Genomic DNA, 15,262 nt, shown 5'->3' with positions numbered 1-15,262 from the left:
CACCCAGAATAGTTGACTTAACTAAGGGACCTAATAGTTGACTTAACCAGGCCTTCTGGAGAGTGGTTCCCCTAGAATAAGTTTAGGGAAATGGTGCTTGAGGTGATTCTGTAGTTACTTAGGATTTTATGGGGGGAATTGAGCCCCTCCTGGAGAAGGGGAAGGGAAGGGTACCTCCCATCTAGGGTTCAAACCACTTACCTGAGATGCCCAGATAGGGATCTGTCTCTTTCTGTGTGTCCAGAAGGGCCAAGACCTTCAGTACAGTTGCTTAGCTGGGAAAACGATTGGTCATAAACTTTCGTTTTAACTTGAACTGTTAGTACCAGGATAGCCGGTGCTAACCCTGAGAAATAACTCCCTTGTTCTTTTCCAGTATACACCTTGTAGAGTGAACCATACTTTTGTACTTTTTCAGGGACTAGGAATCAAATTAATCTCAGCTATAAGTGGAGTCAGGAGGCTGGGGTGCCTACCTCTGTTCTTATTTACTTATTTAACCCATATCTATATTAGTTTCCTACTCTGAATTTGTTTTTCCACCAGTAAAGTAAGGGTTGTCCTGTCTCCCTCATCCAGTGGTTCTGGGAATAAAAGGAGACTATATACATGTAATCTGTTATAGAGAGGGAAAGGATTTTTGAGAGAATTATACTGTTTAACCCCTTAATTTTAGAGAAAAGGAAACAGACCCAGAGAAGAAATCATTTATTGGGAAAGTGAAGGGAACCGCAAGATCTTGAATAGCTAGAGGCCTAGCATTCTGGGAATTTACCTAGCCTGCTTAGCCTGGTGAATCATTTAATTCTTTCCTGCTCAATTTCCCTGAAAGCCAGTCACGTCCTTGCAGATGGTCTCCTGGGCTTCCTTTCCCTTGTTCACTCATATGTGTTAAGGAGAGAGAGAGAAGCTTATATATTAAGCACCTGGATACTCTTTTGACAGCCCCAGAGACTAATTCTGTCCTACCATTTATTGAGAGAGGCACTCAGTAAATACTTAAAACCTTAAAGTCATAAAATGTCAGAGCTGGGAGGGACCTTAAAATGTTCAAAAGACCTTAGAAGGGACCAGCTCTCAGAGCTGGGAGGAACCAGAGAATAGACAGGATTAGAATTGGGAGGGACCTGAGAACACCCAGTGCTCTCACTGGGAAAGATCTTAGAATGGAGAATGTTGGGAGGCCAGGAAAGAGTCATACAAGTTCTGAGCTGGAAGCAACCTCAGGATGTAGTTTCCTCTGATCTTAACAAACACCAAATAAAATGAGCACTTCCAATATGCACAGCACAAAGGGGGGATTGTGAAATGAGGAATTTCCGACTTGTACAGCTTGCTTTTCTTAGTATGTAAATTCAGCAGAGACACAGGGTCACAGCTAAGAGGGTTCTTAGAACATAGAACCTCAGGACTGGAAGGGGCAGGACCTTAGAATTGAGACCATCAGAGTTGGGAGAGAACTTACAACATAGACTGGTAGAACTTGGAGACCATCTAACCCACCCACCTCATTTTACTGATGGGAAAACTGAGGCCCTGGCCCTGAAAAAAGGAAGTGACTTAATGAAGGGCAATCAGCAAATGCTTCTTAAGCACCTGTACCTCTTTTCTCCTCGATGCTGGTCCCTGAAGCAAAGTTGCCCATTCGAGGCTGAATGTAAAGAATGTGGCCTTGTGCCCACCCGTCCTGGGCCTACCTGGGACCAGGTCCTGCTCACCCCATGCCTGGGCCAGTTCCAGATCCTTATTAATCAGATTGTTAAGTAAAGTTGAATCCAGCCTTTCCCAAGACACCTGGTCACGAGGCTTGAGTCCAGAGCTTCCCTTGAGTACCAAGGGGCCTCTTCTTGGATGCTAGGGGAGAATCCAAGGTTAGGCAGCCAATGAAATGAACAAGGTAACACTAGGCTGGAAATGAACCCAGTCCTGGCATGGCCCCATCTTACAGGGTAGATGGCACTAGGGGAAGGAACAGGAAAGTCTGACCTTGGGAGTCAATAGATCAGGTCTGTTAATAAATAGAATATTCAGTCTTCGCTAGGCTCCCAACTTGGGGCATTCTGAGCATCTGGAGATGTCCCTGCCTGAATGAAAGCCCCTAACTCCTTACCTCCCATCTCATTTAATAAGAGTTCTAGTGTTTTACCTAGCTTATCTCCTTCAGTCCTCATGGCAACTCTGAGGTAGGTGGTGGTTATTCCCATTTTACAGGTGAGGATATTTTAGGTTAGTGCCTTGTCCAGGATCACACTGCTATTACATGCTTGAGGCTAGATTTGAATTCAAGATCTTCCTGACTCCAGGTCCAGTCCTGATGGCCTACCTCTTCTCCTTGAGCTATAGTATAAAAAAAGGCATTCCTTCTAGACTAAGCTGTCCTGGTGCAGTTAAAACAAGATTTCTAGGGGGCAGCTAGGTGGCACAGTGGATAAAGCACTGGCTCTGGATTCAGGAGGACCTGAGTTCAAATGTGACCTCAGACACTTAACACTTATTAGCTTTGTGACCCTGGGCAAGTCACCCTGCCAAAAAACAAAAAAACAAAACCAAGATTTTTATTTATACAAATTCATTTTACATGAGAAGATTCCAAAGCAGAGCCCTTTATGGTAGCCCTGAAGACAGGGTCCACCGGATTTCTGTATCTCAGCAGCTCCTGAGTCCCCCAAGTTCCTAAATCCCCAATCTGCCCACGTGTTGGCAGAGTAAAGTACCTGGAAGCATTGATTCTTTGTTCTGTCAGCCTGCCTGTTTGGGCCTATTTGGAACCTGGAAGACAGGATGAGACCTCTGGGAGCAGAGGTAGAACAATCAATCAGTCAGAGCTGACTCTGAAGCCAACCCTGGAGGAAGTGATTGGATTTCAGGATAATGAGAACCTAACACCTGGGGTCACCTAAAGGTCATTCAGGTGTATGATGTCTGCCCTAAAGGGCCAACTCAGGACCCAGAGGCTTTTGGATGGATTAAGTTATGGACTCTTATTCAAGGCAGTGTTAGGGACCAGGAATCAGGAGGCCTGGGTTCTAATCCTGTATCTGCAACATGCTTGACCCAGGCCAAAAGCCTCAATTTCCTCACCTGGAAATTGGGGGTCTGGGTTGGATTTAGTGCACTTCCTGCTCCGGCATTGTGATTAAAAAAAATGTACAAATCCAGGAGGAAAAGTAGACTAAGGGGGCAGCTAGGTGGCACAGTGGATAGAGCACCGGCCCTGGAGTCAGGAGGACCTGAGTTCAAATCCGGCCTCAGACACTTAACACTTACTAGCTGTGTGACCCTGGGCAAGTCACTTAACCCCAATTGCCTCACTAAAAAAAAAAAAAAGTAGACTAAGACAGGTTTTGGGAATCCCCAGTTTTCCTTCTGTTATCTCTGTAAAGATAGAGCATCATTCACTCAGATGTGGAAGGGATATCTGATACTATCTAGTCCAGCCTATACCTGAGGCAGAATGTTCCCTACACCATCCCACCAGACTTCTAGAGGAGTCTTCCCTGACATACAGCAGTCAGAACAAGTCCAATCTCTTCCCCAAGATGGTCCTTCATTTATTTGTCCCCCAATCACCAATCACAGTGCCCAGCTCTCCCCATGGGGGGGAGGGATGAACAAAGGAGCAGAAACAGGAAAGCCAGCCCTGTCTAATTGAGACCAGACTCAAATACACTTACTAAAACACAATCTAAAACCTTTCCCCCTCTTAGGCCTTTTCAGGGCAAGGACCAGAGAAAGGTTGCTTACAAACCTCAGCTCTGGACAGCCTTGAATCAAGAAGAAGCAGCCTGGCTCCAAGATGCAGAACTTTGAGAAACTGGGAATGTGGAGATAGACTTAAGATGAATGTTTATATAAGGTTTACATCCAAGGAAAACATTTCTAATGATTCCAGGTGCCAAACAATGGAGCAGGTTGCTTGTGTAGATTTAGTAACCTCGTTATTAGAGGCATTCAAGAGAAGGCCAGGTAGCCATGTAACTGGGTTCCTGTAAAGAGGCATCATGCTGGGGGCAGCTAGGTGGTGCAGTAGATAAAGGACCGGCCCTGGATTCTTCAGGAGGACCTAAGTTCAAATCCAGTCTCAGACCCTTGACACTCACTAGCTGTGTGACCCTGGGCATGTCACTTAACCTTAATCCCCATTGCCTCGCCCAAAAAAAAGGGCATCATGCTTCCAGTGGGAGTGGGACTAGGAAAAATTCTAGTTTGGACCTTCTATGATTGTACCATTGGGAAAGTCTTAGAAAAGGAGGGAATTTGACCTGTGCCTTGAACTTGATGTTCTGATCTGCCCATCTCAGGGGATGGTTCTGTGGAATTAAGGAAGAAGTGGGCAGGGAAGGTTGGGGATTATAATGACTCACATTTTGGCTTATGAATGTGAGGTTTTATCATTGTTTTCCAGATAAAGAAATTGAGGCTTAGAACTAGAAAGTGATTGGTCCAAGGTCACAGAGAACAGAAATTGGGAATGCACTCCTTTCATTCCTTTTGCCTGCAAGACCCAAGGCTTACCAGTGGTCTTTTCTAGCTCACCAGGTTGCTCCCTACAAAACAACTTTGGATTTACTTCCTCCCTACTCTTCCTAACCCCCAAAGAGCTATACCCCCAGGGAGAACTTGAAAACAGAGCCCCTTTGCTTTTTGAATTTAATATTTTTTTAAATTAAATTAAATTTTTTAAAAAATGAATATTTCTAGAGACATACAGTCCAATTCAGTTCCCAGCTCCTATCTCCTTCCCTCTACTCCTCCCTCTGAATGCTGGTAGTTATCAGTTGCTGGAGCTGATAAATCCAGCTCAGTTACTCCAATTGGATAACCTTTCCTCATAGGCTATCTACCTTCGTCAGAGACTTGGGGCAAGTAAATTTTTCCCCCGGGCATCAATTTCCTCATCTGTGAAATGGGCATTAATATTATTTACCTACCAGTGCTTGACTCATAAAGGTTGTATCAAACATGGTGTCTGGGAAAGTGCTAGATTATTGTCTTCTTTACTTCCTCGGGAAGGTGACACCCTGCTTTTCAGTCTGGCTCAGATCTGTGCTGTTTCAAAACCCTGGAGAGCCTGTCTTCCCAAATCTGTCAACCAGTATTTATCCAACATTGCTTTTCTGTACCTGGCCCCTGCCCTCTGGGAGTTCAGAATTGAGTCTGGGGCATAAACCCCACACAGCATAAAATAATTATGACCAGATCCTTTGATACTCACTGACTGTTGTTACTCCTAGCTGTTGAGAAGATCAAAAAGAGGAGGACTCATTGCCCAATTGAGGCCTCTAGGGAAGGTTTCCCAGAGCTGAGCTAGGGCAGGAAGGGACATCAGGTCATCTAGTCCAGTACCTTTGGTGTTCTACAGGTGAGAAAACTGTCCCAGCAAGGTGATGTCACCAGTGCCCAAGGACACACAGAGAGTAAGGGATACAAACCCAGGGCCCCAAACCCAGATCCATCCCTGGCCCTCAAGTTAGGCAAGCCCTTTTAGGGCCTTATGAGTGGGTGAGGTGGGAGCTGGCTGAGGCCCAAGCAGGGCTCCAATTCAGGAGCTTGATAGGATGGAGGTTTTTCCAGGAGGGCACAGGTTTGGAGTCAGGGTGTGTGTGTTCCCCTCAATGAGCCTGGGTTTCTCATCTACCAGCTGGAAAAGCCTATAAGATTCCTCTTGGTACATTGTGGTACAGTAGAAAAGGTGATGACTATGACTTCGACCTTGGACAAATGACTTCTGAACCTGTTCCTCATCTGTAACATTGGGATACCCCCCTCCTCATTAAGAGTAGGGTGTAGAAACCGAGCCTCAGAAAAATGAAGTGATTGTTATTAGTTTCAAGGTCACAAAAGCCAGTAAGTGTCAGAGCCTGGATTTGAACTGGGTCCAGCACCTCTTCCACTATTGTTTGTTTCCCTGCCTCACAATAAAAGCTTCTCAGCTCCCTGACTTCCACTGTCTGTCCCCTGTCTCCCCCTTCCCCAGCCGAGGAGAAAAGGAATATCTTAGGCTTCTGAATTTAAAAGGAAATTAAGAGTCCAGTCCCTTCATTTTGCAAACGGCCACAAAGAGTATGCTTGGTAAACTTGAGCCACTAGTATAGCCTTGGCGTGGAACTGAGAATGAGGGGGCACCAGAGAGGGCCTGGAGTAAGGCTTGGGCCCGACACGGGCAGGCCAATACTACCTTGCCCTTTACAGGTACTGTACCAAGAGTTAAATGAAAATTGATCTCTCCTCAGACTTCAGCTTTGTTTCTGCAACCCGGAAACACTGCTCAGCATTTCTCCAGAAAGATGAGAGCTACAGAAACACCCAAGCTGTGTGTACACAAGTCAGGGCTTCCCTAGACCTTCCTCTCCTCTTCATTCTTCCCCATGCCCTTCCTCCCCTCCCGCTTTGGTGTTCCCACTGAGGATCTCAAGTTCCACTTGGGCTCCAGGGAGCCCAGGCTGAGGGTCTAAGGCACTGTTTCAAGGCCTGCAAGCCAAGTGCACTACTAAGCTAGTGCCTGCCTTTAAGTAGTACTTAGAGGGGATGTGATTTAAGTATCCACATGATTATTGAGGGAGGGAGTGGGTCAGGAAAGACTTTCACTGACTTCTAGAACTGAGCCTTGAAGGAAGAGAAAGGGCTTTTTTAAGAGCTGAAGGTTAGGGATAAAGAGTCCCTTCCAGGTTGGGGGTGGGAGTGGGGGTGGGGGTGGGACCAGTCTGTACAAAGGCTGGAGGTCTAGAGAATGAGGAGCCAGCCAAATTGGCTGGGACAGGGAGTGCATAAAGGGGAATAATGAGAAATAAAAAGTTGAGGCTTTGGCTGTGAGGCCCCTCTCCTGGGAAACAGGCCCTGACTATGCCCAGCGTTGTCAGGCAGTGGCCTCATCAGAAACTGCTCTCCTGAGCAAATGGGGGGTAAAGGGGGAGAGACACCCTCTACTCTTCCTCCTTGGCACTCCTATTCCAACTCATCACTTTATCATCCCCAGCCAGGCTTATCAAGTGAGATAAACTGTTTAGCACAGTCCCTTGCACATGGTGGGTACTTAATTAATGTAGGTACCATAGAGGGAGGGAGAAAATTTGGAAGTGAAAATACTAATTAAAAAGAAAGTAAAATGCCTGTTCCTTTCTCCCTACACAATCCTCGCCTCCACCACAACCACCAACTTCCCCCTCGTTTTCTGTATCTTGTATCTCTCAAGAGTGTTTACCCTGACTTAGAATATAAAAATGTTAAGGGACAGTCACCATGACTGTTCTAATAACAACTTCTCCCTGTAGGGGCTCTGAATATAACCCAGAACCTCAATGACTGACTTCTCTATCTGCTTCTCTCCCTACAGCAGATTACAGCTTCCCTCATGATGGCTGTGGGTGGCGCAGTACTGGGCTCCCTACAATTCGGCTACAACACTGGAGTCATCAATGCCCCACAGAAGGTAAGTGCACCCCCATCCCCTCCTTCCTGTTGCCACCGTACCCTCACACTGTCCTCTGACAAAACCCCTGAGGTGGCCAACTCTGTTTCTGATCTCTCACCCAACATAGTGAGATCCTGAGAACTCTGGGCCAGATTGAGGTTGCCCGAGGACCTCAGTAGAGCTGAAGAAGGGAAATGGGCAGTGCCCAGAGCCAATCTGTATTATTTGGAACGTAGGTGCTTACCTAAGCCACACCCTCTGGGAGGAAGGAAGGTTACAAGCAGTCTGGGATGCTGAGTCATCCTCCTTTAGAAGCAGGGATCTTTCACAGGAAGTGACTAAAGTTCAGTCTAGTTCACCAAACAACTATTAAGCACCTCGAAACTGGTTGACAATCCAAACTAGCATTTTGGGGGAAAAACATGGTCTTTGCCATCACAGAGTCTACAGCCTAAGAGGGTGCTGAGACATAGTCAGGCAACCGTAATAGACAAGATTGGATGTGAGGTCCAAGGAGAGGTGTTTGGGAGAAGACAGAGGACCAGGGAAGGTTCATAGGGACCTCGGGTCATCTAGTCCAACTGCCTCATCTGACAGATAAGGAACCAAGGCCCAGAGAGGTTCAAAGGACTTTCCTAGGAGAGAAGGCATCCAGGTTCAGCTTTAAAGAGCAGGTGGGAATTCCCAGGGGTAATCGGATACTTCAGACATAATAGGTACAGTGGAAACAAAGACCCAGCATGGAAACATGGGCTCAGGGTAGGTCCAAGGGACCTCGGATGGTTCAGTTTAGCTAGATAGGTTTAGAAAGAATGGTAGCAGATGATGGAGGCCTTGAATGCTAGGAAGAGAAGCTTGGATTTTACTGTCTAGGAAACAGGGATCCCTGAGACTTGTTCAACAGAGGATTGACGTGTGACTAGCTGCATGGATGTGGGTGATCAGTCCCATCGGTGGCATATGAACAAAGAATGGATTTGTCCAGGGCAGGGAGAAGAGGCATTGGGAGGGATTGTCTTAGAGCAGGCTGGAGTCCCAGTGACTGGCCCATATAGTATGCTGGGGGCCATGGCACCAGAGCTCATTTTTAGCCTCACTTTCGGTTAGGAATAGTTTTTCTGTCAAGAGTAAAATACAGAAATCTCAGTAATTGGGCTAAGCCTGAAACCTAAGCCCTCAGATATTCCAATAAGACTACATCCCTTGCCCTGAGAGTTTCAAAAGATTTTGAGCAGGGAGGTATTTATCCAGTCTAAATGACTAATTTTGTTGTAAATTAGAAAATAATTAGCAAACACGAGCATTTCAATACAAAAAGGCAAGAAAATGGGGATCTACTATATATTTGTTTTCTATATACATAAAATTTAATGTGGTAATTCCAGCATTGCCCCCTGTTTATGTCCTCTTAACCTAGCTCACTTCTCTTCTGTATACTTTTAAAAAAATGTTTCGCTGGCATTTTTTCTTTTCTTTTCTTTTTGCATCATTAAGAGGAAAAAAGTGAAAAGGAAACTAGAAAAGATAATGCAAGTTTTTTAAAGATCATTGAACTCCTTCCCAAATTCCTTCCTTGTAACCAAAAAAAAAAAAAAAAAAGGAAGTTTTCCCTTTCTCTGGGAAACACCAGGACTTTCTCACTAGTCAGAAGGACACGAGGAATGCTTCTAACCTGTGAGGTTGGGTAGCTCAAGACAAGTTATAGAACGAATAACTTGTATTGCCATAGAGCTTTCAGGTTTATAAAGCACATTCCTTGAAATAACCGTAGAAGCTAGTAGGTTAGCACAAGGATTTATGTTTCCTTTTATAGAAAAGGAAAACCTTCACACTCAGTCTTTTAACCAAGTGACTTGGTCACAGTCATTCGGCTAATAAATGTTGGATTGTGGCCTCAGACTGCCACCCCACCCTTTTTACTAGATCACATTACTTCCCAGGAACAGTCAACTCATTTTCCTAATTATGTGCCACAGCCCCTCTAACCCAGAGCCTGGCTGAGAACCAGGAAGTAAGCTAAGAATTCTGAAATAGACGTCGCCGTGTCCATGGAGTCAACTCATTCAGCGTTTACTGGATGAGAGCATTTTAGGGCTCTCTGGCTCCCACCTCTGTTCCTGATCAGCCCGAGCCACAGGACTCGGCTTTCTTTGCAGATTGGGTGTTGCCTCCAAGGTAGACTTTAGAATAGCTATAACTGGCCACACAACTCATATACAACAACCCAGTGAGGTAGGTACTGCAATACGGCATTGCCTCCCATTTTACCAGATGAGGCTTGCAGAGTGACTGGCCCATAATCACATATCTAGGTAAGAATAAAAGATAGGATTTGAACTCAGCTCTTCCTGACTGCAGGGGCAGCTAGGTGGCTCAGTGAATAGGGCCAGGCAGGCCTGGAGTCAGGAAGACTCCTGCCCAAGTTCAAACCCAGCCTCAGACACTTACTAGGTGTGTGACCCTAGGCAAGTCACTTTACCCTGTTTGCCGCAGTTTCCTCATCTGTAACATGAGCTGGAGAAGAAAATGACAAACTATTCCCGTATTTTTCTGCCAAGAAAATCCCAAATGGGGTCATGAAGAGTCAGACAACTGAAATGACTAAACTTCCTGACTATAAGATCAGCAGTCTAGCAGCCTCTGGGGGCAGAGAATCACTGCAAAGCAAATGAAAAGAAATCACTGCTGTCACTAAGCCTGGCTGCTGACAAAGCCAGCAACCCTAATACAATTGGACATAAAGTCAGGGGATCTGGGTTCAAATCCTGCCTTGGACAATTACTAGTAATTTGGCCCTAAGCAGATCACTTCCCCTCCTTCGGTTTCTTCATCTGTAAAATGAGGGGGCTAGAACTCTAGCTCTGAACTGTGATCCTTAGAACTAGTTGCCAGAAGGTGATGCAAGCACAGGCAGGTTTGTCTCCAGCCCTGCCTGAGCTGTCCTTTGCAAAGGAACTAGCTTCACCTGCCCTGATCCCTCTAAGGAAAATAAAGAATGGCAGTAAGGAATTGGGGAGGAGGGTCTGACCCCATGGAAAATAGCTCAGATTCCCCTCTGAATCTTAAAAGAGCACTGAGCTCTCATCCAGGAAGCTTTGCCCATTTCCCAAAGCTCTGTCTGTAACTGGTGAACACATCATAACAAGGGACAGAGCCAAGGACCACATCTAGGTGGGAGATGTCTTGTGGGGTACTGGAGATCCCTGGGTAGAAGAGGACCAAGCCAAGGAGACTGGAAATCAAAGGCAGAAGGTAGTCAACAGTGTGTCCCATCTGACAGAGCTCTAAAGAACAAAGACTGAGAAAAAGGCCCATTGGGTTTGGCAAATAGGAAGTCATTGGCGACCTCAGAGCAGTCAGTGAAGTGGTGGGGACAGAAGCCTGCTTATAGAGGATTTTAGATGAGATAGATAAACTGAGCCCCTCCCAGATTTTATGAGCGAGTAGTGAGTAAATAGACATTCCCCTGTCCCTCTCACCTCCCAGGCCCCAAGGCAGTGTGTCATCATAGAATGAAGGAACACTCGAGAGACAGGACACCTGGGTGAATCCCTGCTGTACTTGATATGTGACCTTGGCGAGTCCTTTTTTTTCTTCCATTTCTCCCATCTAATGGAAGAGATCAGATGGGATGGGCTCCAAGAGGGTCTTGGGATAGCAGGAAGGGCCCCAGCTGGAGCCTGACATGCTGTACTGCACATTCAGACTCAGCCCTCAAGACTTCTGAGACTCCCTTCAGAAGGGCCCCCATCAAATGCCTTCCTCCTGGCCCCACTCCCTCCCTTGTGGGGGCCCTCAGTCTGCCCCAAAGCTAAGAAATCTTCCAAGTACAGGTTTGGAAATCTGCCAGTTTCTCTGGAGGCACCAGGGGCAAGTAGCCCAGGACTGGAGTGTCTCCCTTGCCCACTCCACTCAGCCCCACCAGCTCAGCTCAAGAGAAGGGGCAAATGTCCTAAAATGGAAATAGCCTGGGTCTCTGAATCCAGCCTGATATCCACTCTCTCACTGACTTTCTGGGTGCTGTTCATAGAGGTACACCTGCTGAGGGCTTGGGGTTAGAGTAGGTAGAGATGATGGCTGTGTCATGGAGGGAGTGATCTGCCTTGCTTCTCCTTGGTTCCCCCAGAACTGAACAAAGGAAAAAAAAGGTGAATGTTTTGTTTTGTTTTGGTTTGGTTTTTTGGTGGGTCAATGAGGGTTAAGTGACTTACCCAGGATCACACTGATAGTAAGTGTCAAGTGTCTGAGGTCAGATTTGAACTCAGGTCCTCCTGAATCCAGGGCCAGTGCTTTATCCACTGCGCCCCCTAGCTGTCCCCAAAGCTGAGTGTTACAAAGAGAATTTGGGCAAATTTCTAACAATTGAGAGTGATACCATGCAGAATGGGCTGCCACTAGAGGTAGCGAGTTCTCAGGCAAAAGCAAGATGATTTGTCAGATGTGTCGCGGGGAAGGCCCGTGATTCTTTCAGATTTCATACAGGCTAGACCAAATGACACCTTAAGGGCCCTTTCAGTTCTAGACTGATTCTGATATCGAGACTCTCAGTTTAGTTGTCTGGGAGATTGGAATAACTCCAAAGAGTCTGACTTAGCCAGTAGCTTCTCTTGTGCAAAGTGAAGCCAAGACTCTGGAATCTTTCATTGGGACCACTGAGTAGGCATTAACTCTGGAGTCTGGGGAGCTGGGTTTGGTTCTTCCATCTAACACTCACTGCCTTGTGTGATCTTGGGCAAATCCCTTAATCTCCATGGGGCTTAGCTTCCTTACCTGTAAAATGAAGGGACTTGAGGTAGATGACCTCTTGAGACCCCCCCTCCCCTTCTACTCTATATCTAGGGTCAAGGCCACAGCGGATTAGGAAAAAAACAGATTTAGTCTCTGAGCCTAAGCCAGATGTTAGTATTAATAATGTTAGTATTAGGGGCAGCTAGGTGGCGCAGTGGATAAAGCACTGGCCCTGGATTCAGGAGGACCTGAGTTCAAATCTGGCCTCAGATACTTGACACTTACTAGCTGTGTGACCCTGGGCAAGTCACTTAACCCCCATTGCCCCGCAAAAAAAAAAAAATAATAATAATAATGTTAGTATTACAGAAAGAGGAAGACATGAATTAAGAGCAATGTGTACAGCTGAGACGTAGAGAAGAGAGATTGCAAAAGGGAGACAATTTCCAGAGCTTATGGGGCTATTCAGTATAGTGCATACATAACTCCTCATCCCATTCTCTGAAAAAAGAAAAAAAAAAGTGTGCTCATGACTCACTTAAGTTTGAATGTGCAATATTAACATATTTCTCCATCACTTTCTATAAAACAAAACAATCAGACCCTGGTTTGTAACTTACCTATTTCCCTAACATTGATAAGCTACAGGCAGGTTTAAACTGCCTCCAGCATCCCCCACCTCCCTACCCCAGACCTCCCCAAGCCCAGGGGTGTAATTCACTAGCTATTAGTGAGCTTGAGCTTTTGAAAAATAGTTAGAGGATGATGCCTTCTGGAACTTCAGGGATACATTTCAGTGTGGTTTCTATCCTACACAGTTAAAATAAGTCCTGCTATTTAACAGGCTAAACTGCTTCCTGGGAAACCTCACTAAGGTGCATTTCTGGGGATACTGGAAGGAGGCATCACTGAGCTAGGCCAGCATCTCACCCTCCTCTTGGATTGACTTCTTTATTATCAGTCTGGATGCAGGAAGAGAACAGGCTGAGAAAAGAGCTAGGAGCTATGGGCATCTACCAAAATGGGGACCTGAGGGCCCTTCCAACTCCAGACTCTGATTCTGATTTTGAACTTCTCATACATAGCCTGAGATTAAAAGTGGAAAGGGTTGCCATGCATGGTAGTGAGTTCCTCAGTGCTGTGGGTGACAACCAGATCATAGTTTGTTAGGGATGTTTTAAGAAGTGATGCCTGGGGCAGCTAGGTGGCACAGTGGATAGAGCACCGACCCTGGAGTCAGGAGTACCTGAGTTCAAATCTGGCCTCAGACACTTAACACTTACTAGCTATGTGACCCTGGGCAAGTCACTTAACCCCAATTGCCTCACTTAAAAAAAAAAAAAAGAAGGGATGCCTGTGTGACTTCAGGCATGTCATTTATATTCTCATACTCAGTTACTTTGTTAACCAGAGGCTCAGATTAGATGACCTCTGGTCCTTTCTAACCTTAGATCTATGACCTTATGGACTAGAAGTCACTGGAATTCTTCAAAGGAGGTAGCAGTTGAATTGGGCACTGAAGGAAAGGCTTGTGGGTAGTAGGAATGGTTGGTAATAGTAATGGTCACAGTAGCAGTACTAGTAATAATTAGCTAACATTTTCATATAGCACTTTCAATGTTATCTCATTTGATTCTCGCAAAAACCACCTTAGAAGTAGGTACTGTTATCCCATTTTGCAGAGGAGAAACTGAGGCAGAGAGATTAGAAAATGTGTCCAGGATGACACAGCTAGTAAGTATCTGAGTTTGGATTTGAACTTGGTTCTCTGTCCATGTCATCTAGCTGCCTCAGCTAGCTCCCCACAAAGGGCATTTCATGCATAAAGGCTTTGTGAATTGGCCACTTGGCTTGACCTTGAACATGGCATCTCCATATGTTTGTGGTGCATACTGGGTGGCATAGGAGGCTTGACCCTAGGTAAGAATGAGCAGGCTTATAGCTCAGTTACCCTATACAGATTTCCACTCTGCTGGTGCCCAGGCCAGCCCTTTGGACCCAAGGGGTTGGAAGTGCTTCCCTGTTTCCCCCTCCATGGATTCCTTGTCTCTGTTCTGCACACAAGCGACCCCCTGGGAACCACAAGGCTTCCCTCCATAGTAGACCTTCCCCCTTCTCTCCCTCCCCTTTCCCTTCCCCTTCCCTTCCCATGCCAGCCTTCCTCCCTCCCACACTTCATAGATATTGTAGAGGTGTTCAGAAAGGTTTATACCCCAACTATAGGTTGGACCTAGTTGCCCTGAGATTCCCATGTTTCTGTAAATGGGCTTCTGGGATCCTCTATGTGTATTTAGAGACTGAAGGAATAACTGGCTATAGACATGGACAGATGGCGATGTTCCACTTACTTCTGCAGACACAAGGAGTTTCCAGGGCCCATCCTTGACCGGTGATCCCACCACCATCGCAGAGGCCAGGCTTAAATCCAATAAGGCCAATTAGTCCAGGAGGTTGAATTATGAGCTCCTTTGGGGAGAAATGCCCCCAGGACCTTCCTACTAGAATATTAGACTTGTCAGACCTTGAGGGGATTTAGAGATCATTGAGTCTATACCCCCTCATTGGTCAGATGGGGAAACAAGGTGGAATGAGAGGTCACTTGGTGCATTGAATGTACCCCCTCCTCCAAAGGCACCCGGCACTGCTCCCCCCCACCCCCCATGCCCATTCAGTCCCAGGACCTGAAAAGGGAAGTGGGTGGAATTGACGAGCCACCTCCCAAACCCAGCCCTGGGCAGGAGTGGGTACCAGGCTATAGTTTCCAGTTCTAACTAGACCTAGGTGATATCACAGGGAAGAGGGCTGGGCCAGACCAGGAAGCCAAGATATCTGGCTTAGTGCTTCCCTGTGCCTTGGTTACCTTAACTTAGAGCCTCCCTCAATTAGTCAATTAACAAGCATCCCTGCCCTCAAGGAGCTTATCATCTTTTACTCTCTCCTTGTGCCTCAGCTTCCCCACCTATGAAAAGAACAAAATGGGTATAATTCAGCTGTAGTTTGAGACTCTCAGACCCCTTCATATTCATCAGATTCCACCTCCCCAAGTCTTCTCCCAAAGGGAGAGAAGGGGGGTGGGGAGGACAACTGGGGATTTTCCACTTGTGGCCCTAGAAACAAGGAGAA

The 15,262-nt window shown here is 46.3% G+C and overlaps 1 protein-coding gene across 2 annotated transcripts in view; it reads left to right on the top strand.

The window, feature by feature from the left end:
* The window catches only part of SLC2A1 (solute carrier family 2 member 1), a 29,810-nt gene that overhangs the window by 5,031 nt on the left and 9,517 nt on the right, over positions 1 to 15,262 (top strand). For both annotated transcript variants that reach the window (XM_043994518.1, XM_043994519.1), the window contains exon 2: positions 7,334 to 7,429. In XM_043994518.1, the coding sequence (XP_043850453.1) occupies positions 7,334 to 7,429 (96 nt within the window). The remainder of the gene's footprint in view (positions 1 to 7,333; positions 7,430 to 15,262) is intronic.

The sequence above is a fragment of the Dromiciops gliroides genome, chromosome 3 (genome assembly GCF_019393635.1).
Source record: "Dromiciops gliroides isolate mDroGli1 chromosome 3, mDroGli1.pri, whole genome shotgun sequence".
NCBI classification, from domain to species: domain Eukaryota; kingdom Metazoa; phylum Chordata; class Mammalia; order Microbiotheria; family Microbiotheriidae; genus Dromiciops; species Dromiciops gliroides.
This window is presented reverse-complemented; position numbering and strand designations above follow the sequence as displayed.